Below are 18324 nucleotides of genomic sequence, written 5' to 3'. Positions count from 1 at the left end.
ATGGAAATTAGGGACACAACTGAATTTGAATTTCAGGATCATGATGGCCACTGGATGTTGCTCCTCTATGTTCCATCCTGGCAGGATGTTTTTGATCACCTTTAGCACAAAGCGCAAAACCTGCCAGCAAAACGTCTTGCCAAAAGGCGCCTGTTGTCAAAAACCCACACCGTTTACTTAAAAAGCGAACTTTTTAATAGTCTTCAGAGATGCAGCAACCCAGTGGCCGCAGTGAATTGGAAACCGAGAGCGCAGTGTGGTTTCCTCAGCGGGAATCTGTCATCGTCTTCTTGTTTTCTAATATAATGTGGACCAGATGGCAATGCAATAATGCCGTCTCTCTCTCTCTCCCTCCTCCCCCCCCCCGGACACACACACACACAAATATTGGCATAGATGGAAATGGGAGCAAGGCTCGGCAAAAGAAATATGATGTGATCATTGGAAGGGATGAAGAGGAAACTGCTAATTGGGATATAAAGTTTCAATGACTAAATGTGCTGCGGTAAGGAGGCAAGCCATGAGTTGTAAACGCAGCAAGCGTGGCGGCTATTTTGAGATTCTCATATTGAAATTGTGCCCACTGTGGTTGGGTGGGAAGTCGCCCACATCCACTTCCACTGTTTCCAGAATTTGCAAAATTTAAGCCTCTTTTGCACATGGGCAACATTTAATTTCCACTACTCCTATTTATAGATAGATAGATAGATAGATAGATATTAATTTATTTTATTAAATTTCCACAAATTTCACATGTAATTCCAATACATAATTATTTTTTTCTTTTATGAGCTGCCCGTCCCATTTTCCATGGTGTTTTTTCATTCTATCTATTTGCTGTACCCTATCTTCTCTATTTTATACCATAACCCTAATATGATACTCTCTATTTCTGTTGCTCATAGTTCAAATCCTGTTTGCAAATTCATCATATTATATTTCTTTAAATAGTCCAAAGAAAGCTTCCATTTTTCCATAAAACAGTCATCATTAAGTTCTCTTATTTTATTTGCAGGTAGCCATCTGATCTTATTTTGATTTTAATCCGATTATAAGCTGTATTTCAGTCGATTGCTGAATTTTATGTCTTAATGTATTATATATATTGATGTTAGCCACCCTGAGCCTGGTTCTGGCTGGGAAGGGCAGGATATAAATAAAATAATAATAATAATAATAATAATAATAATAATAATAATAATAATTATTATTATTATTATTATTATTATTATTATTATTAACTGCTAGCTTTGCTGTTTCAGCAGTTACTCCTTTTTTGTGGGGAACACCTTTGGAATTATGGGTGATATCCAGTCATACTCACAAGTAGCCCCACTGATTGTCAGTGGACTTCATTCCATCAGGCCTACTCATCGAGTATGGCTAACGTTGGGTATCACCCCAAATGTTATTGTCTGGCGCCATTCATCCCTATAGTGGAGCTGTAATTGCTATCATATCATTTCTGAAACTCAGTGAATGTAGCGTTCAGTGCTGCCTTCAGCACCATGTGTTCCTAAGATTATTTCATGTCAGGAAACTTGAATATCACTTCCAAGTCTCCCTGCCGTTCCCCTGCTAGGCTGGGACTTCCTAAATGTGTGGATTTAAAACAGATTTGAGTCTTGTTATGTGCAATGGAAGTTAAAACCAAGAAATGCTTAAGTGAAAAGAAATTGTGCAGGCTTCGAAACATATTCGGGGATACATAAACCATCTAGCTTGTTCTTTTACAGAATTACACTGGAGGATGCTTTGTTGCTTAAGATGCAAATGCCTTTTCGACTCTTAATCCCATGCTGTAGGTTCTGTTAGATCTTTATATACATTTTAGGACCTTTCTGCTATGCCTGGGATGAGCTAAAACACATCCAGCTGCTTACTTTGGGAAAAGCTCAAAGCAGCTGGGATACATTAGATTTCTATATGCTTATGAGAATATAGCTTACTGCAGGGTTCCTGACTAATTGCAGCCTATATCTCATCTTCATGGGTCCCATTTCAAGGCACATTATTTCTCTGATGGCACAAAACAAATGGGATGTTGCCACCAAGGCCCTGTTGCAAATGTAAGAAATGCTATTGTGAATTCTGGGTTCCTGGAAATTTTTTAGTCCTTCTTTGCTCCTCTCCTGTCTGTCACCCACCTGCACAGGGCAACTGTCACATGAGCAGGAACTCGCAAAGAGCTCCTTTGCTGCAGCTTTCTAAAACCAATGGAGGCATCTCAAGCCAACAACCCCTAAGGGAAAGTAGCAAGTATTTCTGCTTCTCTCTTTTGGTTTAACTTAAGAGTGCCTGACACTTATTTAATCCCAACAGCCTTTTAAAAATTGAATAGGGAACTGCTGTGAACGGATAAGTGGCTGTACACACACTGTGTACCTTTAAAATGCAAACTCAAAACACATTCTTTCCCTCACAAGAATTCTGGGCCCTGTAGTTTGTGAAGGATAGCTGGGAATTGTAACTTGGTGAGTGAACTACAGGGCCCAGAATTCTTTAAGGAGAAGAACGTGCTTTGGGTGTGTTTTTAGTGTGTACAGTTCCCCGTAGTGCATGGCCCAGCATGAAATTGGATGGAAGGAAGGTGTGAACCAAATGTCCGGTGTTTTATCATGAACAGGGAACCAAAGTTCAGCGGATGATACAAATCACCCTGGTTTAACATGACAGTGTCAGTTCATGCCTGCCTCTGTCCCCTGCTTATGAGATGACACTGTGGACTCGGAATCCACACGGCACTCATAGTTGTGTAAGGGCAGGGAGAGTGCAATTAATAAACATATTTAAAATATATTTATTGTCCCTCCTATATTACACTAAGCCAAGCAAAATGCGAACAGGTTGAACTAATTACCCAACCCTTGGATTAAATATCTCAGGTAGCTAATTAATAGGCATTTGCCCCATGAAGAACATCCTCTGAGATTCTTGGGAAAGTGCTAATAAGCTGTCAAAAAACCCACTGAAAGGCAGACCTTGGCTCTTGGAATTAGTCCCCTCCATTTCAAAAAGTGTGATTTATAGGAGTTAATGATGAGAGATTGATGCAGTCTAGCGGTGGAAAATCAAATACGCAGAACGTGCCACTGAGAGTATTTATTGTGTATTTGGAGACAGATAGCAAACAGGGTTGCCGGGAGGTTAACTTGCTTCTCTGAGGCAATATTATAATAAAAGACACGCTCTCTTGTTGGATGAATTTATCTCCAAGATAGAATCTGAAGCCTGAAGTAAATCCAGGGAACAGATTTTGCTGGGTGGAGGGTAGTGGATGGGGCAGGAATGTAAGGGCATTATGCATCCCTTCTCTTAAAACAACTCCATGACCTTGAATAATTTCAGTGAACCCCCCCAAAATTTAATCTGGAAGTACAATGCACGTGCGTTACAGAATCAGCAGTGTTACCTGCTCTTACATTGCACATCTTCTTGGCCTAAGCATTTATCCTGAGATATAAGCCTTGTAAATATACAACTTATTAATGGGATCAAAGAGCCCCGTGGGTTAACTCATTTGCTCCTGTTTCAATTCAGTTCATTGTCAAACTGGATGCAAATCCTGAACCCATTTACCTGGGAGTAAGCCCCTCTTGAACTCAGTGGAGCTTGCTTCTGAGTAAATATATAACTATTATTTTTTAAAAAAGTATTTTAATATGTGTTGGAAGTACAATGTGGTAATAATAATAAATAATGAAGTATATGATTAGCTATGTTAAGGTTAACCTGAGGAATTTAAATTTTCAATAACAGGTGCAGCCCCCACACTATTGCTGAAGTATGCACCCTAAGCTTCCACTGACACCCTTGGACTTCAACCAGATGCATGCAAATCTAAAGGTAAGTCCCAGCGAACACACCAGGACTTCTGCATGCTTAGATTCATATGAAGAGACTCATATGTACCTCTCTTGTGTGTGTGGGTTGATTCCCACTCACAATCGCTACAAAATTAAGAATGGGAATATGGCTAATCAGTTTTTAAATAGCAACGAAGAAACAGCATTTTGTGAAACTTTAACTCTCAGTGTCACCCAGCATATATTTTGAGCCCTCTTAACTGGCAACAAACTCTGCATTTACATATTGTCTGTCTTATGCATATGGCACATTAGGGTCTTAATGCAACAAGTCCCTTAAACCACCACTATTGTGCTGACATGAAAGGCGGGATACCTGGGGCCCTGCCTGTTGACACCTGCCCCACCCCCACCAACAGGGTAAGTTGCCTTGGGGCAAGGAAGTTGACTAGGGTTCTTTAATTCTGGAAATCCTATGAAGTCATTTTCACTAGTTAATCACGGACTAATGCAATGACAAGTTGGAAAAAAGGTGGGGCCATTGTTTCAAAGAATCCACATAAAGTATTTAGTTTTAATTAATTGCAAATTTAATTAATTTGCAGTTAATCCAGAATGCGGCAGCTAGACTGGTGACTGGGAGTGGCCGCCGGGACCACATAACACCAGTTCTGAAAGACCTACATTGGCTCCCAGTACGTTTCCGAGCACAATTCAAAGTGTTGGTGCTGACCTTTAAAGCCCTAAACGGCCCTGGTCCTGTATACCTGAAGGAGCGTCTCCCCCCCCCCCATCGTTCTACCCGGACACTGAGATCCAGCACCAAGGCCCTTCTGGTGGTTCCCTCATTGCGAGAAGTGAGGCTACAAGGAACCAGGCAGAGGGCCTTCTCAGTAGTGGCGCCCACCCTGTGGAACACCCTCTCATCAGATTTCAAAGAGATAAACAACTATCTGACATTCAGAAGACATCTGAAGGCAGCCCTGTTCAGGGAAGTTTTTAATATGTAATGCTGTATTGTTTTTAACACTTGATTGGGAGCCGCCCAGAGTGGCTGGGGAAACTCAGCCAGATGGGCGGGGTATAAATAATAATAATAATAATAATAATAATAATAATAATAATAATAATAAAAAATAATTTTAAGATTAAGCACGGGAGGGTTTTTTTATGAAGCAGGGTGAAAGCTGTATCCAGGAGTATACAACTCAAAGAGGACTACTAACATGAAAAATCAATCTTGAGTCTTGCTGAGACTGTGCCTAAGGCATCTCTTCCGATGCCCATATTGAAACAAACACAGGAAAACGCCCTTGGAAATGCCTCTGCAAATTTTGCACTATGGCTCTGAAAGGGCATGAATGTTTTATGGAGAAAAACCCTGGGTGTTGTCTTGGTAGGAGTGTGCTGTTCTGTGTACGTTTAATCTGTGTTGTGATCCCTTAAATCTCGGGAGACCTTTAAAAGGTTAGTGGCGAAAGATACAATTGCTTTGTGCCATGCTGACAGAGTCTATAGGCCTAGAACAACAATAGAGTAGCAGCTAGAAGACGAAGCCAGAAATTAAATTTCCAGCGTTTTGCTAGCAGATTGCTCAAATGCCTTTCCTGCATCTAGTGTCCGTCAATAACACTGCTGTTGGCTTGCTTAATGAGATGTTTGTGTTTGGCAAATACTTTGAACCATGGCCATCACTGGAACAAAGCCTGATTGGATGGTATATATGAATTGGAAAGGGGCTAGAGGAACAAAATTTGCCAAGGCTTTTGTTGGTATTGTGCTACTGGATTAGCTAATGACATGGATATGTATAAGCTATTTTATCTTAGGCATCCCCACCCCCCACACATTTGAAGCTCTTGGAATGGGTCCAAAGAGAAAGTGAACCAAAATGGGCAATAAAATATTGGGAGCCCATTCTATAACCTGGCACTAAAGTATCCTGGACTACAGAGGTCTAAGTAGGAGATTAATATGTGTAGTAGACTTTTGAGTACTTTAGCTAAAGAGTAGCATTTGACACTGTTCACAGTATGAATGTGTGTACACTGAACATCTAGGAGGGGGTGATACTGTGGTGGTAAGCCATGACCGCAACCTATGGACAGGAGACAGGATCAACAGGCATAGAAGAATTGCGTTGGTGGTCCTGACCTCCTTAACCTCTTAGTTTACCCCACAAAATCCTGGAAGCTGCAGTTTCCTACTCACAGAAACGCAATGTATAGTACCCAAAACAAACTGCAGTTCCCAGGATTCTTTGGGGGAAGTTGCATGCATGTGTGTTGGATGTACATTTAACATATGGTATGGATCTGCCCTAAGTGCAAGCATGCAGAGTTTGTTTTCATATGTTGAAATGAATATGCATAGGCTGGAAGCAGAGCCTATGCTCTGTTGACCCTCTGACCCTTTTGCCATCCACATACAGCTCGTATGATCCTAGGGAGCATACAAAATGCTGTGTGAAGGTGTCTAGGTTGCTACTGAGGCCTACTGCCACAACCCTGCTTTCCCCCAACGTGCATTCACCATGAGAAGAGTGCTGTTTGCAGGCCTTAAAAAAAAGGTCTGAGGCTGAAACATTATGTTTAAAGAGTGGCAGGGTTTAGCTATCTTGCTCAGCTCCCTTGCCATCAGCCATGCTCTGGTGTGTGAGATGAGCCAAGGCTTCCTCTCAGCACTGCAGCTACAGGGGGGAAAGGATGCTCCCCACTGCCTCCCCAGCCCAAACATGGGTGCACGCCTATAATCTGCTTTAGTTCTACACTTGCTGAGTGCCAAACGAATATATTTGGCTTCAAGCTATAGAGGAATGGAGAAACTGTGCTTGGACTCCCAACTGCCTTCTGCTCCGTTCAGCATGGCCAGAGGTCAGGGCTTATGGGAACTGTAGCTCAACAGCATTTGGAGGGCCACAGGTTTCTCATCCCTGCTGTAGAGTTGGAAGGGACCCTGAGGGTTATCTAGTCCAAGCCCCTGTGATGCAGGAATCTCAAATAGATCAGACATCACAGATGGCCATCCAACCTCTGCTTAAAAACCTCCAAGGAAGGAGAGGCCACCACCTCTCATGGGAGTCTGTTCCACTGTTGAACAACACTTACTGTGAGAAAGTATTTCCTGATGTATAGTTGGAATTGCCTTTCTCCTAGCCTCCAGAGCAGGAGAAAACAAGCTTCCTCCATCTGCAAGCTCTTTAGATATTTGAAGTTGACTACCCATATCTTCTCTCAGTCTCCTCTTTACCAGGCTAAACATATCCAATTCCCTCATAAGGCTTGGTTTTCAGACCAGCATCTTAGCTGTCCTCCTCTGCACACTTTGCAGCTTGTCAGGGCGGCACCCAGAACTGGACACAGTACTCCACATGTGGTCTGACCAAGGCAAAGTAGAGTGGTACTATAACTTTCCTTGATTGGGACACTCTACTTCTGTTAATGCAGCCCATAATAGCATTAGCTTTTTTCACTGCTGCATCACACTGTTGACTCATGCTAAGCTTGTGGTCTACTAAGACCCTTTGATCCTTTTCACATGTACTACTGTTAAGCCAGGTGTCCCCACCTTATATTTATGCTGCTGGTTATTCCTGCCTCAGTACAGAACCTTACACTTGTCCCTACTGAAATTCATTTTGTTAGTTTTGGCCCAGTCTCCGATATGTTTTGCTAATCTTGAATCCAGGTTCTATCTTCTGCAGCATTAGATACTCCTCCTAGTTTGGTGTCATCCACAAATTTGATGAGCATCCCCCCAGTTTCTTCATCCAAGTTGGTTATAAAGACGTTGAACAACAATAGGGCCTGTGGCACACCACTAGTCACTTTTTCCCCAGGATGGCGAGGGACCATTAGTGAGCAGTCTTTGGGTTTGGTCAGCCAACCAGCTACAAATCCACCTTGTTTTTGTACCTGTCAGGAAGCTGGGAGCTGCAAAATGCCTGCCAGAGGAAGATTAAATTGGTGCATCTCCACTGCTCCTATTTGGCGCCAATCTGCAGACGGGTAGCAGGCACTGAGGGGCACTTCCCTGTGGAGTATTTGCCGCTCCAGCTGCCTCACAGATGAAGAGGTAAAGACAGTCTGTATGCTTCCAGCTACACCAGGTCCAAGTTGGAGGTAAGGAGCAGAGGCACCTGCTTATTTCTGACCACATCCTGTGTTTCAAAGATGCAGTATTAGGTCAGGGGACAAGATCCTGCCCCTTGGGGGAAGGGGCATAACTTGTCCGCAACACAATGTTTGTTGGCCCTGATGAGTGAGAATGCCAAGAACGAGAGCGCAAGGATTAGAATCTACAGCACGTTTTGGTTGCATTGGGGTCAGCCTCGGCCTTGACGTAGGGAGGATAAAAAAATAATAATCTCCCCATTCTTTAATAACTTGCTATGCATTTTGGAATGAAAAATGGGCTTACATTTTGCGAGATGATGGGGTCCTATTGGTGTTTTCTGAGTCTCCTTCCTAATCCTAAATCTAACGGGAATGATGCCAGTGCAATATCATTACGATGCCATTGATTGCTCCACGATGGTAGGAAAACCTTTAGCATGAATAACAGACATCAAGTGACTATAGAGACTACACAGCTATTTGGCAAGTGATGACATACCACAACATGCCTTACCACAACATGGCCATTTGGTAAACTGGTCTCCTGCTTTATCTTGCTGATGCTTTTTTCCTGCTAAGGGGTGAGGAAAACCTTTTATTTCTGCACTTGAAATTCTCCTTACCACTAGGCAGGGCGATGCAGGTGCCCAGCTTACTAAGTGGTTACTTGCACAGTCGTCTGTATTCACTCATATTAACGGGTTAATAATGTGATACAGGGCAGTTGCAGTCTTAATGTTTGTTTGCTAGGATCAGGCTGTAAATATATTCTAGTGTAGTTCTCAAGTGGGCAAACGTGCCATCCCCATTTAAATTTTGTGAGAAACAACACAGGATAAAGCATACAGGGCAAGAAGGGGTGGAGCCTGTTACTCTTATTTCCGAAGCAATTGCCTGCTCAGTTAAGCAATTCCACGCTTGCCCATCATTGCTAAAAACACAGAATAAAAACTGATAACTTGCAAACAGATTTCACTGGCTTATTTTGTATGGAAGGATCTAAGAACTGGTGAAGAAATCCAATTTTGCCCTCTAGAGAACCTTAATCAGGTGATGTCTTGAGACTTCAGGTGTCCTACAACAATGCTAAATTCTGACACTGCACTTAGAATTTACAGAAAATGATGGGTCTTAATTGGGGGCCACCAGAATTTAGGTTGTCATAAAATTATTACAAGCACTGATTAAGTAATGCAATCATTGAGGCTAAACACATTCCATAAAAAGCTAACAAGAAAGATGAATTATTCAAATAGCCATAAGAATATTTCCATTTAAGTGTAAACCAGCAGTAATTTAACAGCATAAATATGCTCAGTGATTCTTTTCATGTTGTTACAGCCTTTAAAGGGTTTTAAATACGAACAAGGAAATTATTTCCTCTCCCCAGATTTGTACATGTGCCATGGTGTTGCTAGTAGCATAAGCTGGGATGGCTAAACAATTATTTGTTGCTGGGCTCCATGGGATGAATATTAATTCAGTATGGATACAAGTCACTCAAGGTGAAGCTCTCTTTGAATTAAGTGTTTATGGAATTTTCTGTCCTTGAAATAAATGGAATTTAAACACATGGAACCGAATCACTGAATGCCATGGTTCGCATTTGGCGCCACACTGACTAAGAGTCAAACTAGACTTGGTACATGGCATCACCGATTTGTTCTGCCAGTCAGAAGCCACATGAGATGAGGACAGGTTGCTTGGGAAGAAAGACTTTTAACTGCTTCCTCCAATGTCGTTTCCTAAATGTAAATTGCCCGTCTGAATATGCTAACACCTCAATGGATAGTTGGTTGGGAGAAACCAGTATAGATACTGTTCTTCCCCCTTCCAAGCTGATGGCAGCTTTGGGAAGGAAAGGGTTAACTACATCTCCTAGAACCCAATCTACAAAGCAGCTGGCCTGACCCTAAGTCTCACCTTTTTGGATAGGCTTTTATAGGCTAATGGGTTAAGTCATTTTTATGATGCTGCAAAGTATATTATGATGTAATTTATGTGGGGTGTTTTAAAAAAAATTGTTTTGCTTACAGTGTGTTTTGTTTTATATTACCTTTTTTGTAGACTAGCCTGTGGCCATTTTAGTAAAGCGTGGAACAGAAATACCATATTTTTTGCTCTATATGACTCACTTTTTCTCTCCTAAAAAGTAAGGGGGAATGTGTGTGCGTCTTATGGAGCGAATGCAGGCTGCACATCTATCCCAGAAGCCAGAACAGCAAGAGGGATTGCTGCTTTCACTGCGCAGCGATCCCTCTTGCTGTTTTTTTTGCTCTATATGACTCTATATGCTCTATATTTTTTGCTCTATATGACTCACTTTTTCCTTCCTAAAAAGTAAGGGGAAATGTGTGTGTGTCTTATGGCTGTGCAGCTATCACAGAAGCCAGAACAGCAAGAGGGATTGCTGCTTTCACTGCACAGCGATCCCTCTTGCTGTTCTGGCTTCTGAGATTCAGAATATTTTTTTTCTTGTTTTCCTCCTCCAAAAACTAGGTGCGTCTTGTGGTCTGGTGCGTCTTATAGAGCAAAAAGTACGGTATATTAATAAAAATAAATAAGCAGGTGCAAGCTGATAATATTTTGGGGGGTGAGGACCTCCTATGGGAAGCAAGCACATTTAGAGGCAAAGCACACACTTCAGAATACCTTCGAGTTTAGCCTATCTCCAGAGTAATTTGGGAGACTGGCTGGAGGAAGAGGATAAATGGCTGCTTAGTAAAGGCCCTGCTCCTTTTATTTCAAACAGCAGACAACCTTGCTCAGTCACCAAAGACGGCTCAATCGCTCCAGCCCTTGTTTGCCTGCCTCATATTTCCTTGCCATTTTGCTCAAAGCTCAAAGGACATTAAGCAGGACCATTTTTTATGAAAACACTGCCCAGCTGCTGGGACTTGAATCAAACATCTGAAGTGTCAGTCACTGAGGCAAGTATTTGAGCTGTTTTCTAGATGCTCTGTGCTCGCCTTTGACAAGTTGCCAGAGTGAAAAAGGAAAAAAAAGATGCACGAAACTGACCTGCAAATTTGAGATTCATGCCTGGTTTAGCTAGATGAATCTGTGCACCTAGGTGCACATATTGCTTTGATAGATCACAAAGGCATATTTCTTTGTTTTATATATAAAAAAAGTTACAGCCCTGACTTCGCATGCATTTACATATCATGAAGCCAGCCCTGGATCAATGGAATAAATCTGCTTCTGGGAATCAGTTTTGTGTTGTGAAAAATCTACTAACCATGGGGCAAGATGGTGATTCAGTGGTGGTTAAACAACATTGTATGTTCTGCTACCATACACACACTCAACATTATGACCTACGTTTACTGCTTTGCACACTTTGAATCGGGATCAGTTCCTACGAAGGAATGAGCTTTGACTCATAGTGTGGCAACGCGATAGTCCTTTTTGGCTTTTGATAACTGTCACTCTTCAATACTCTGATACTTAGTGCTCTTCCTCTTTATCTCTTAACAAAACTTCTCATGCAACTATTCTGTGCACACTCTGGAAGGACACTGCTTCCATCTCATTTTTCATCGGTTTCTCATTATTTCACTTTAATCCCTTTCCTATCAACTCATAGAAACTTTTCATTTTAAAACTATCTTTAAATCTCCAGTGTAATTTTGAAAAATTCCTTTTATGACACGCATGAATAATAAGTATTTTATAAACAAGGATGCTTTCAATAATTTGATTGTTATTCATCAAAGAGTATCTTAAGGGGGCATAATCTATAGGGCTTTATACAGGTCAGACTTCAAATGTGGGAAGTATTTTTATTGGGATCTAAATGAGGATACAGAACTTTTGTAATGTATTAAAAAATGAGGTTCCTCACAGAAAGCAAATAAATAAATAAAATTCCTGCATGTATGAAATACTACTCAGATTACAATTACAAAATTTTTTACTTTTTGTCGCAGACCTCTGCCAGATGTGAGGAAAACAGCGGAAATGGAGACAGACAGGGGCTAATTCTGCCATGTTGTGCTATTTGGAAACCCCATCACCCGAAGCGTGAGAAATACACTGCCATAAAACCAGCTCAACAAAGGAGAGAATCTGCCTTTTTCTTTAATGTCGCGTTTTCAAGGGTTTGCTTTTGATGTCGGTTGTCAGAATGGTTTACTAAAATGAGAGTGGCTCCAGCCATATGTGTCTTAGGCACAGAGCTCCTTCCTGGCCCCAAAAGATGGAACTGATTATGCAGCTGCTACTTGAAGTGACACAGCTTTTCAACATCATTTGCCCATTCATCATTTACACCCAGAGCCTCAGTGGGCCGTAGGGTATTCAGCTGAGGAGGACACTTCCAAGTCCATTTTGGTGGAAACCTAGTGAAGGATTCTTTGCCAGCAGAAGAATACAACAACTTTTAAAAAACAACGACAGGTAATTTACAGCCTTTTCTTTCAAAGTCCTTGACTCTATTTAGTAATTACTAAGTAATTGGGCTTTTGGGGTGTCTTCTGAGTGCTATCTAGCAGTCCATCAACACTGATTAAATTATGGTTTGAACAGTAGAAACACTGTAAGTGATACTGCCTATTTCCTTTACGTTTACTTACTGATGGCACCATGGAACTTAGGGCTGATTCGACACTACACCAACGCAGGGTAGAAGTCACAGAAAACGATGGTGTGTGTGGGATTCTACCACAGTGTCCTACACTACCGATGGGCAGCAGGGGAAAGGTCCATAAGCTCAGGGCAATCTACTTAACAGATTGATCACAAAGATTTGGCCTCCTATTTGGTGTGCCACTACAAAGGAGCACTTTTAGGGCCTCTGTGTGAGGAATATAGCATCTGAATTAACCATTCACTGCAGATTTTTTTTAAATTTTCCAGCAATATAGCGTCACTGAAACCCAGTTAGATGGTGAGTTGCAACACCCCCTCTATTTTTTTGAGATGCAAATAAGCCAGGTTTTTGTAATGAGCAGTGCATGCTGAAATAAATGTGGTTTCTAGTTGCCTTTGATGTTAGTTTTGTCAATATTATTAAAACAAACTGTACGTCTCTGACTAATCTTTTTCAATCAGTAGCTTTCTAAATTTGATGCAGGCTCTGTAATATTTATGGTTGTTTGTATATTTATAACTGACTTCTCAGCTCTCCGGGGCCCTCAAGGCAGCTCACAGTGTAATTGTGGCCATAAACAGAGAATCATCTTCCCCATTTGGCCGCGTGCTCCTTTTCACAAATCACTGCTCAGCCGTGAACTTACTCCTGTGAACATTTTTCGCTTGATGGGAGTTGGAATCATGGGATTGCGTGAGTCTGGGACTCCAACATCATACTGCTCAAGAGGGTAAACAACTCGCATAAATAGCAGTTTGTGGAAATGAGTTGGCAGAGCTGAACGTGGGAACAGACTCGGAGTGCATCATTTATTCTGAAGCACTGTTCTCTCGTTTTCTAAGGAATTGTAAGTTGAGGAATGATTAACGCTGCGTTTTCAAGAGAAACAAGGCTGCCCAGGATCACTTTACCAGAGAGAGGTTTTCCTTAACGGAGTACTGTGAGCAAAGAAAAGTGACGCACGTACCGCTAAAAAAAAGCAACTCACGAGTTAAATGGAACAAACCATTCTGCCCCCACTTTTGAATGACATGAACAATGCAACAACTTTAGCAAAAACAATGAAGTGAAAGCCACATCTGTGTTTAGTTTTCAACACTTTAACTTAAAAAGGGATAGCTTGAGAGGTTCTAGACAGCTAATGACAGAGTTAAAACAGAACAGTTGTTTTGACAAAATGAATCTGAGACTTGAAATTTATTGGGAATTTCTAAAGAAGAAAAGAGGCAGAAAAGAAGGGTGGGGGAGCAATGAAGGAGGCAAGGCCCTGTTATTGCTAGAGAAAATTACTCCATTTTCTTTGTTTATATTCTTTTGGTTAGTAGGAGATCTCTAAACACAGCACTGTAATACTACTTTATAGTAAAGAGGGTACAGCCTTGGAACATTCCACAGAAAGGATTTTCTACCATGGGAGAGGGCAGGGGAGAGACTATGTACAATGGCAGCAGAAGGGAAGGTTAGATTGCAATGTGAGAAATACTGGTTTTTGTAAAAAGGTGAGAAACACACAGAATTAAATTAACACTGCAAACACAGCAAGAAAGGAAAGAAAACAGAAACATACTCCGGAAAGGTATTTGTGCAGGGATGCAAAAAAGAGGGAGCAAAAAGAAAAAGCTGCAAATTTTTGCCAAGCAAAGGTGGAGAAGAACTGTTGGTTGTTGTCGTCGAATTCCCTTCCCTCATCCCAAATGGAATATATTTTTCAATGGCCAAAATGCATAAGGCCAGAAGGCAGGCAATGCACACAGCCTCTTTGCTAGGCACTGCAATCCACATTTTGATCTTGGCAGGAATTGTGAGGTTTCTCCAAACAGCAGTTCCGGAGTATATTTAGCTACCAAAGCTGCGGTGCACACAAATGTCACATTCCCATGAGTCAACCCATTTAATTATCCCCCCTCCCCATTTCTTGCATCTCTTCTCAAGATGATTCCCTCAAGATGTTTGCGCTGAATTAAAAGCGGAACATATGGATGTGACATCATCGAGGCGTCAGTGGCATTGAAAACCAAGCAGCAAGTGGCTTAAGAATTAGTACAATTAAAAAGGCAAGTCCGGTTTTTGGGTAGGAGGGAAAGAGAGAGAGCGCAAAAGCACCTTCCACAGGTACAACAGAACCACCAAAAAAAACACCCCCAAACAAACTGAGAAAGCATGTTGTCAAATAAAAATATAAGGCAGGAAGAAAACTTTTGTGAAGGAAAATAAATCCACAACCAAAGTGAACATAGGAAAGATTAAGCATAATGCTCTCTTTCAAAAAAAAAATTGCATAACAACTCTTTCCTTTGCCCTCATATAATAATAATTGGAATATCAGTAGGTTTTTTTTTATGTGCCAGCTTGGCTTGAAGGGGGCAAGGGAAGGAGAGACAGCACACAGATATGTGATAATGGTAAACAACCATGCAGTCACCTCTGCCACCATTGTTTTTTCACCCTCTTTAACGTGTATAGACTGCTTCCAGCTTTGATCATATTCCTAATTATGCCCCTAAGAATCCATATTTAAATACGCACGTTCAAGTGCTAATAAAGTCTCTCTGGTAAGCTCATCATTAGGAGAATTCAAGTGAAAACAATCATAGCCCGTCAGCTTTACGCTGGGGGCTGCCTTGAAATTTGGAAGGAGATTGCAATATGACTTAAGTAGGTCTGCTTGCCCATTCAGTCAACTGCTGTGCAGTCTCAAAAACCACAAAGAACAAGTGCACTCTACCAACTCTGAAAGATCTTTTTTTAAACTAGAGATTTATCAGCTGCTTGAAAAATATGTATATTATTATCATCATCATCCCACCTTTTAACCGAATGCCCATAAATAAATAAATATCCATACGACTAAAATCTGCCCCACTCGTGTTTTCAATTCTCTAGGAACAACTAGGATTGACTAATGTGTTGTATGTAGAGCTGTCTTTGAATTACTTTCAGAAACCGAAGTTCCAAAAAAAGGGGCTTGACGGAGAGTAGTTGGTGGAACATACCTCACCAGTTCTCAAAAGCATTTCACTTGCTTCTAGTCTATTTATGAGCACAATTCAAAGTGCTTGTATAAAACTCCATATAGCTTGGGAACAGAGGGACATCTCTTTCATTACAAACATGCCTGTGTATTGAGGTAATCTTCAAAGACATTCCTTTCAGGTGCTTCCAACATTTGAGATAATGTGCCTGGTGACATCCCATTCCATAGTGGGACCTCGGGGAAGCTTGCCTGACATTAACATTCAGCACCAGGCAAAGACAATTTTATTATTTTAGTCCTTTTACTGTGTGTTTTTTTAAATTCTGTTTTGTATGCCTCCCTGGAAGATTTGCTGAAGAGTGGTGTATACCTCTTTCAAACAAATAAATACAACATCTATATGCTGTTCTTGAGATACTGAAGGAACTACTTAACAACTTAGGTAAAAGGTAAAGTGACCCCTGACCATTAGGTTCAGTCGTGGCCGACTCTGGGGTTGCGGCGCTCATCTTGCTTTATTGGCCGAGGGAGCCGGTGTACAGCTTCCGGGTCATGTGGACAGCATGACTAAGCCGCTTCTGGCGAACCAGAGCAACACACGGAAACGCTGGTTACCTATTTATCTACTTGCACTTTGGCATACCTATTTATCTACTTGCACTCTGACATGCTTTCAAACTGCTAGGTTGGCAGGAGCAGGGACCGAGCAACGGGAGCTCACCCCGTCACGGGGATTCGAACTTCTGGTCGGCAAGTCCTAGGCTCTGTGGTTTAACCCACAGTGCCACCCGCGTCCCTACCTAACAACTTACACTTGGATAAACCAAAGTGCCCATTAGAGTAACTGACCTTAACTAAAAGGGCTTCAAGAATGAACAATGGAGCCTTTCATTCACCAATTAACTTTTTCCTCTGTGCTTAAAATTAGCAACACCCTTACACACTTACCTAGGAGTAAGCCCCATTGATCTCCATGATGCTTATGTCTGAGTAGACATCACTGTTCGTTGATAATCAATGGATGTACCATGCAATGTCTACACAGATGTCAATGCCTGCTACCAGATGTGTCTACTCAGAAGCAAGCCTCATTTAGGGCAATGAAACTTAGGCTTCCAGGTAAGTGGGACAGAACTGCACCCCAAACTGCAGAAAAACTTATTGCCTTAATTTAAACTAGAGGAAAATTTGACCCAAAGTGCTCTTTCCTCGCCGAAAAGCTGTCATCTGAGCACTACAGCTGTGTAACCCTATTCTTTGCCTGTGGGATTCCTATTGAAATTAAGGGAAGCTGCATGACATCAGCGTTGTAGTGGATTCTGTCCTAAAGTCTACCTTAAAGAAAGCATTTCCCCCCAGCTGAGAAGATTAAAGAACCTAGTTGCTTAATTCATTTAAGCTGGGAGCTCAAGCCACTTCAACCAGAGTAGTGTAGGGAACTCTCACTGAAATGAAAGGTACTGAGTGTTACAAAAGTACAGACAGAACAGATGAAGCTGAAGCTCCCTGTTGAGAAGCATTAGAAAAGCTGGACCAGACGACTTTCAAGATTTGAGCATCTGTGATTGCGATCACACTGCATGCGAAAATAGCCAATCCAAGGTTGCAGCAACTGGCAAAAGATGGATATCATAGGAAGTGCCTAATCGCCCCTGCTTCAAAGATGTGCCGTTTCAATTATGGGGGGCTATAAATTGGAATTGTGGACACACGCCCTCACTCTAATGTTTAATTAGAAAATGGAATAAAGACTGCAGCCTTATGATTAGCTGCCTGAGAGAGTGCACAACGGCGGGTGGGACTTCTAGCGAAGAACTTAGAAACCTGGCACTTGTCCCGCTGTAAAGCTGCACTTAAAAAAACAACAACTAATATTTGAGCTACCAAACAGCAAAATGTTGACAATATGGGTACCTTTTTAATGATAAGAGAAAAGAAAGGACAATTACAATGGCATCAACCGTTCCTGCCACAGCTATTTGTGGCTCAGTATGCCCTGTTTCTTCAAGCACAATCCACCAGGAAACTTTATCAACATGAATGGGAACACTGCAGGCTGTTATTAATGTCAACTGGGCTTGTACAGGGGAACTTCCAGGTGGAATGTGTCCTTTATTTCAATGGATTTTCCGTAACACTACTAAGTGGCTTGAACATGCAGCTTAAATGAATTAAACATCAAAAGTACTTCCATACACTCTGTTGGAAGTGCGGAATGGTGAATAATGTAAAGCACATAGGTCATCTCCTATCACCATCATCTCATCTAGCTTAAAACTCCCCAGTCTTGTTCTCCAGCACACCCCCACATTTGTTCTGTATGGTTTTCTTGAGTCACTGGGCAGCCGAAACCCAATTTTAAAATTTTATTATTTTGCTTTCTGCCTGTGTGTGTGATAAGCTTTTAATTACAGGGCCAGAGTTTTTATTGCAAGTTGCTGCGCTCCAGCTGGAAGCAGTTACACTGCAGCCGCTCCCCTCCCTCGCCACCACAGGAAGAATGATTTCCAAGGCCTTACCCTTCTTGTCCTGGTGATTATGGGATGAGACGGCCACATAGGGGTTTGTGTTTTCAGACGAGCCAACCGGATCCTTCCAATCGAGCATGCGGCCCCTAGCGTCATAGCCCTGTTGGGCTGGAGAGTCTGAAGTGGTAGTGCTGGGAACAAGGGAACTGGAGTGTCCTGTTTGCATCATAAATATAGTTAGGGAAAGGGAGCAGAAGAAGCCTGACATCAAGCAACATTTCCAAAGGCATTTCCTTGAAGGATGTGCATTATTTGAACCTTCAGGGTCAATGAAAGAACATACACCTTTCTGAGTCCACAGATCCCT

General features: G+C 41.8%; 1 protein-coding gene across 8 annotated transcripts in view; it reads right to left on the bottom strand.

Moving 5' to 3' along the window:
• The window catches only part of SEMA6A (semaphorin 6A), a 183847-nt gene that overhangs the window by 9850 nt on the left and 155673 nt on the right, over positions 1-18324 (bottom strand). For 5 of the 8 annotated variants that reach the window (XM_081213582.1, XM_081213586.1, XM_081213585.1 and 2 more), the window contains one exon: positions 18009-18173. The exons of the other annotated variants lie outside the window; for them this stretch is intronic. In XM_081213582.1, coding sequence (XP_081069708.1) covers positions 18009-18173 — 165 coding nt within the window. The remainder of the gene's footprint in view (positions 1-18008; positions 18174-18324) is intronic. 8 annotated transcript variants of the gene reach the window in all.

Source organism: Podarcis bocagei (genome assembly GCF_964188305.1).
Source record: "Podarcis bocagei genome assembly, chromosome: 11".
NCBI classification, from domain to species: Eukaryota; Metazoa; Chordata; class Lepidosauria; order Squamata; family Lacertidae; genus Podarcis; species Podarcis bocagei.
The sequence above is the reverse complement of the archived record's forward strand: the minus strand, read 5'-3'. Positions and strand labels throughout refer to the sequence as shown.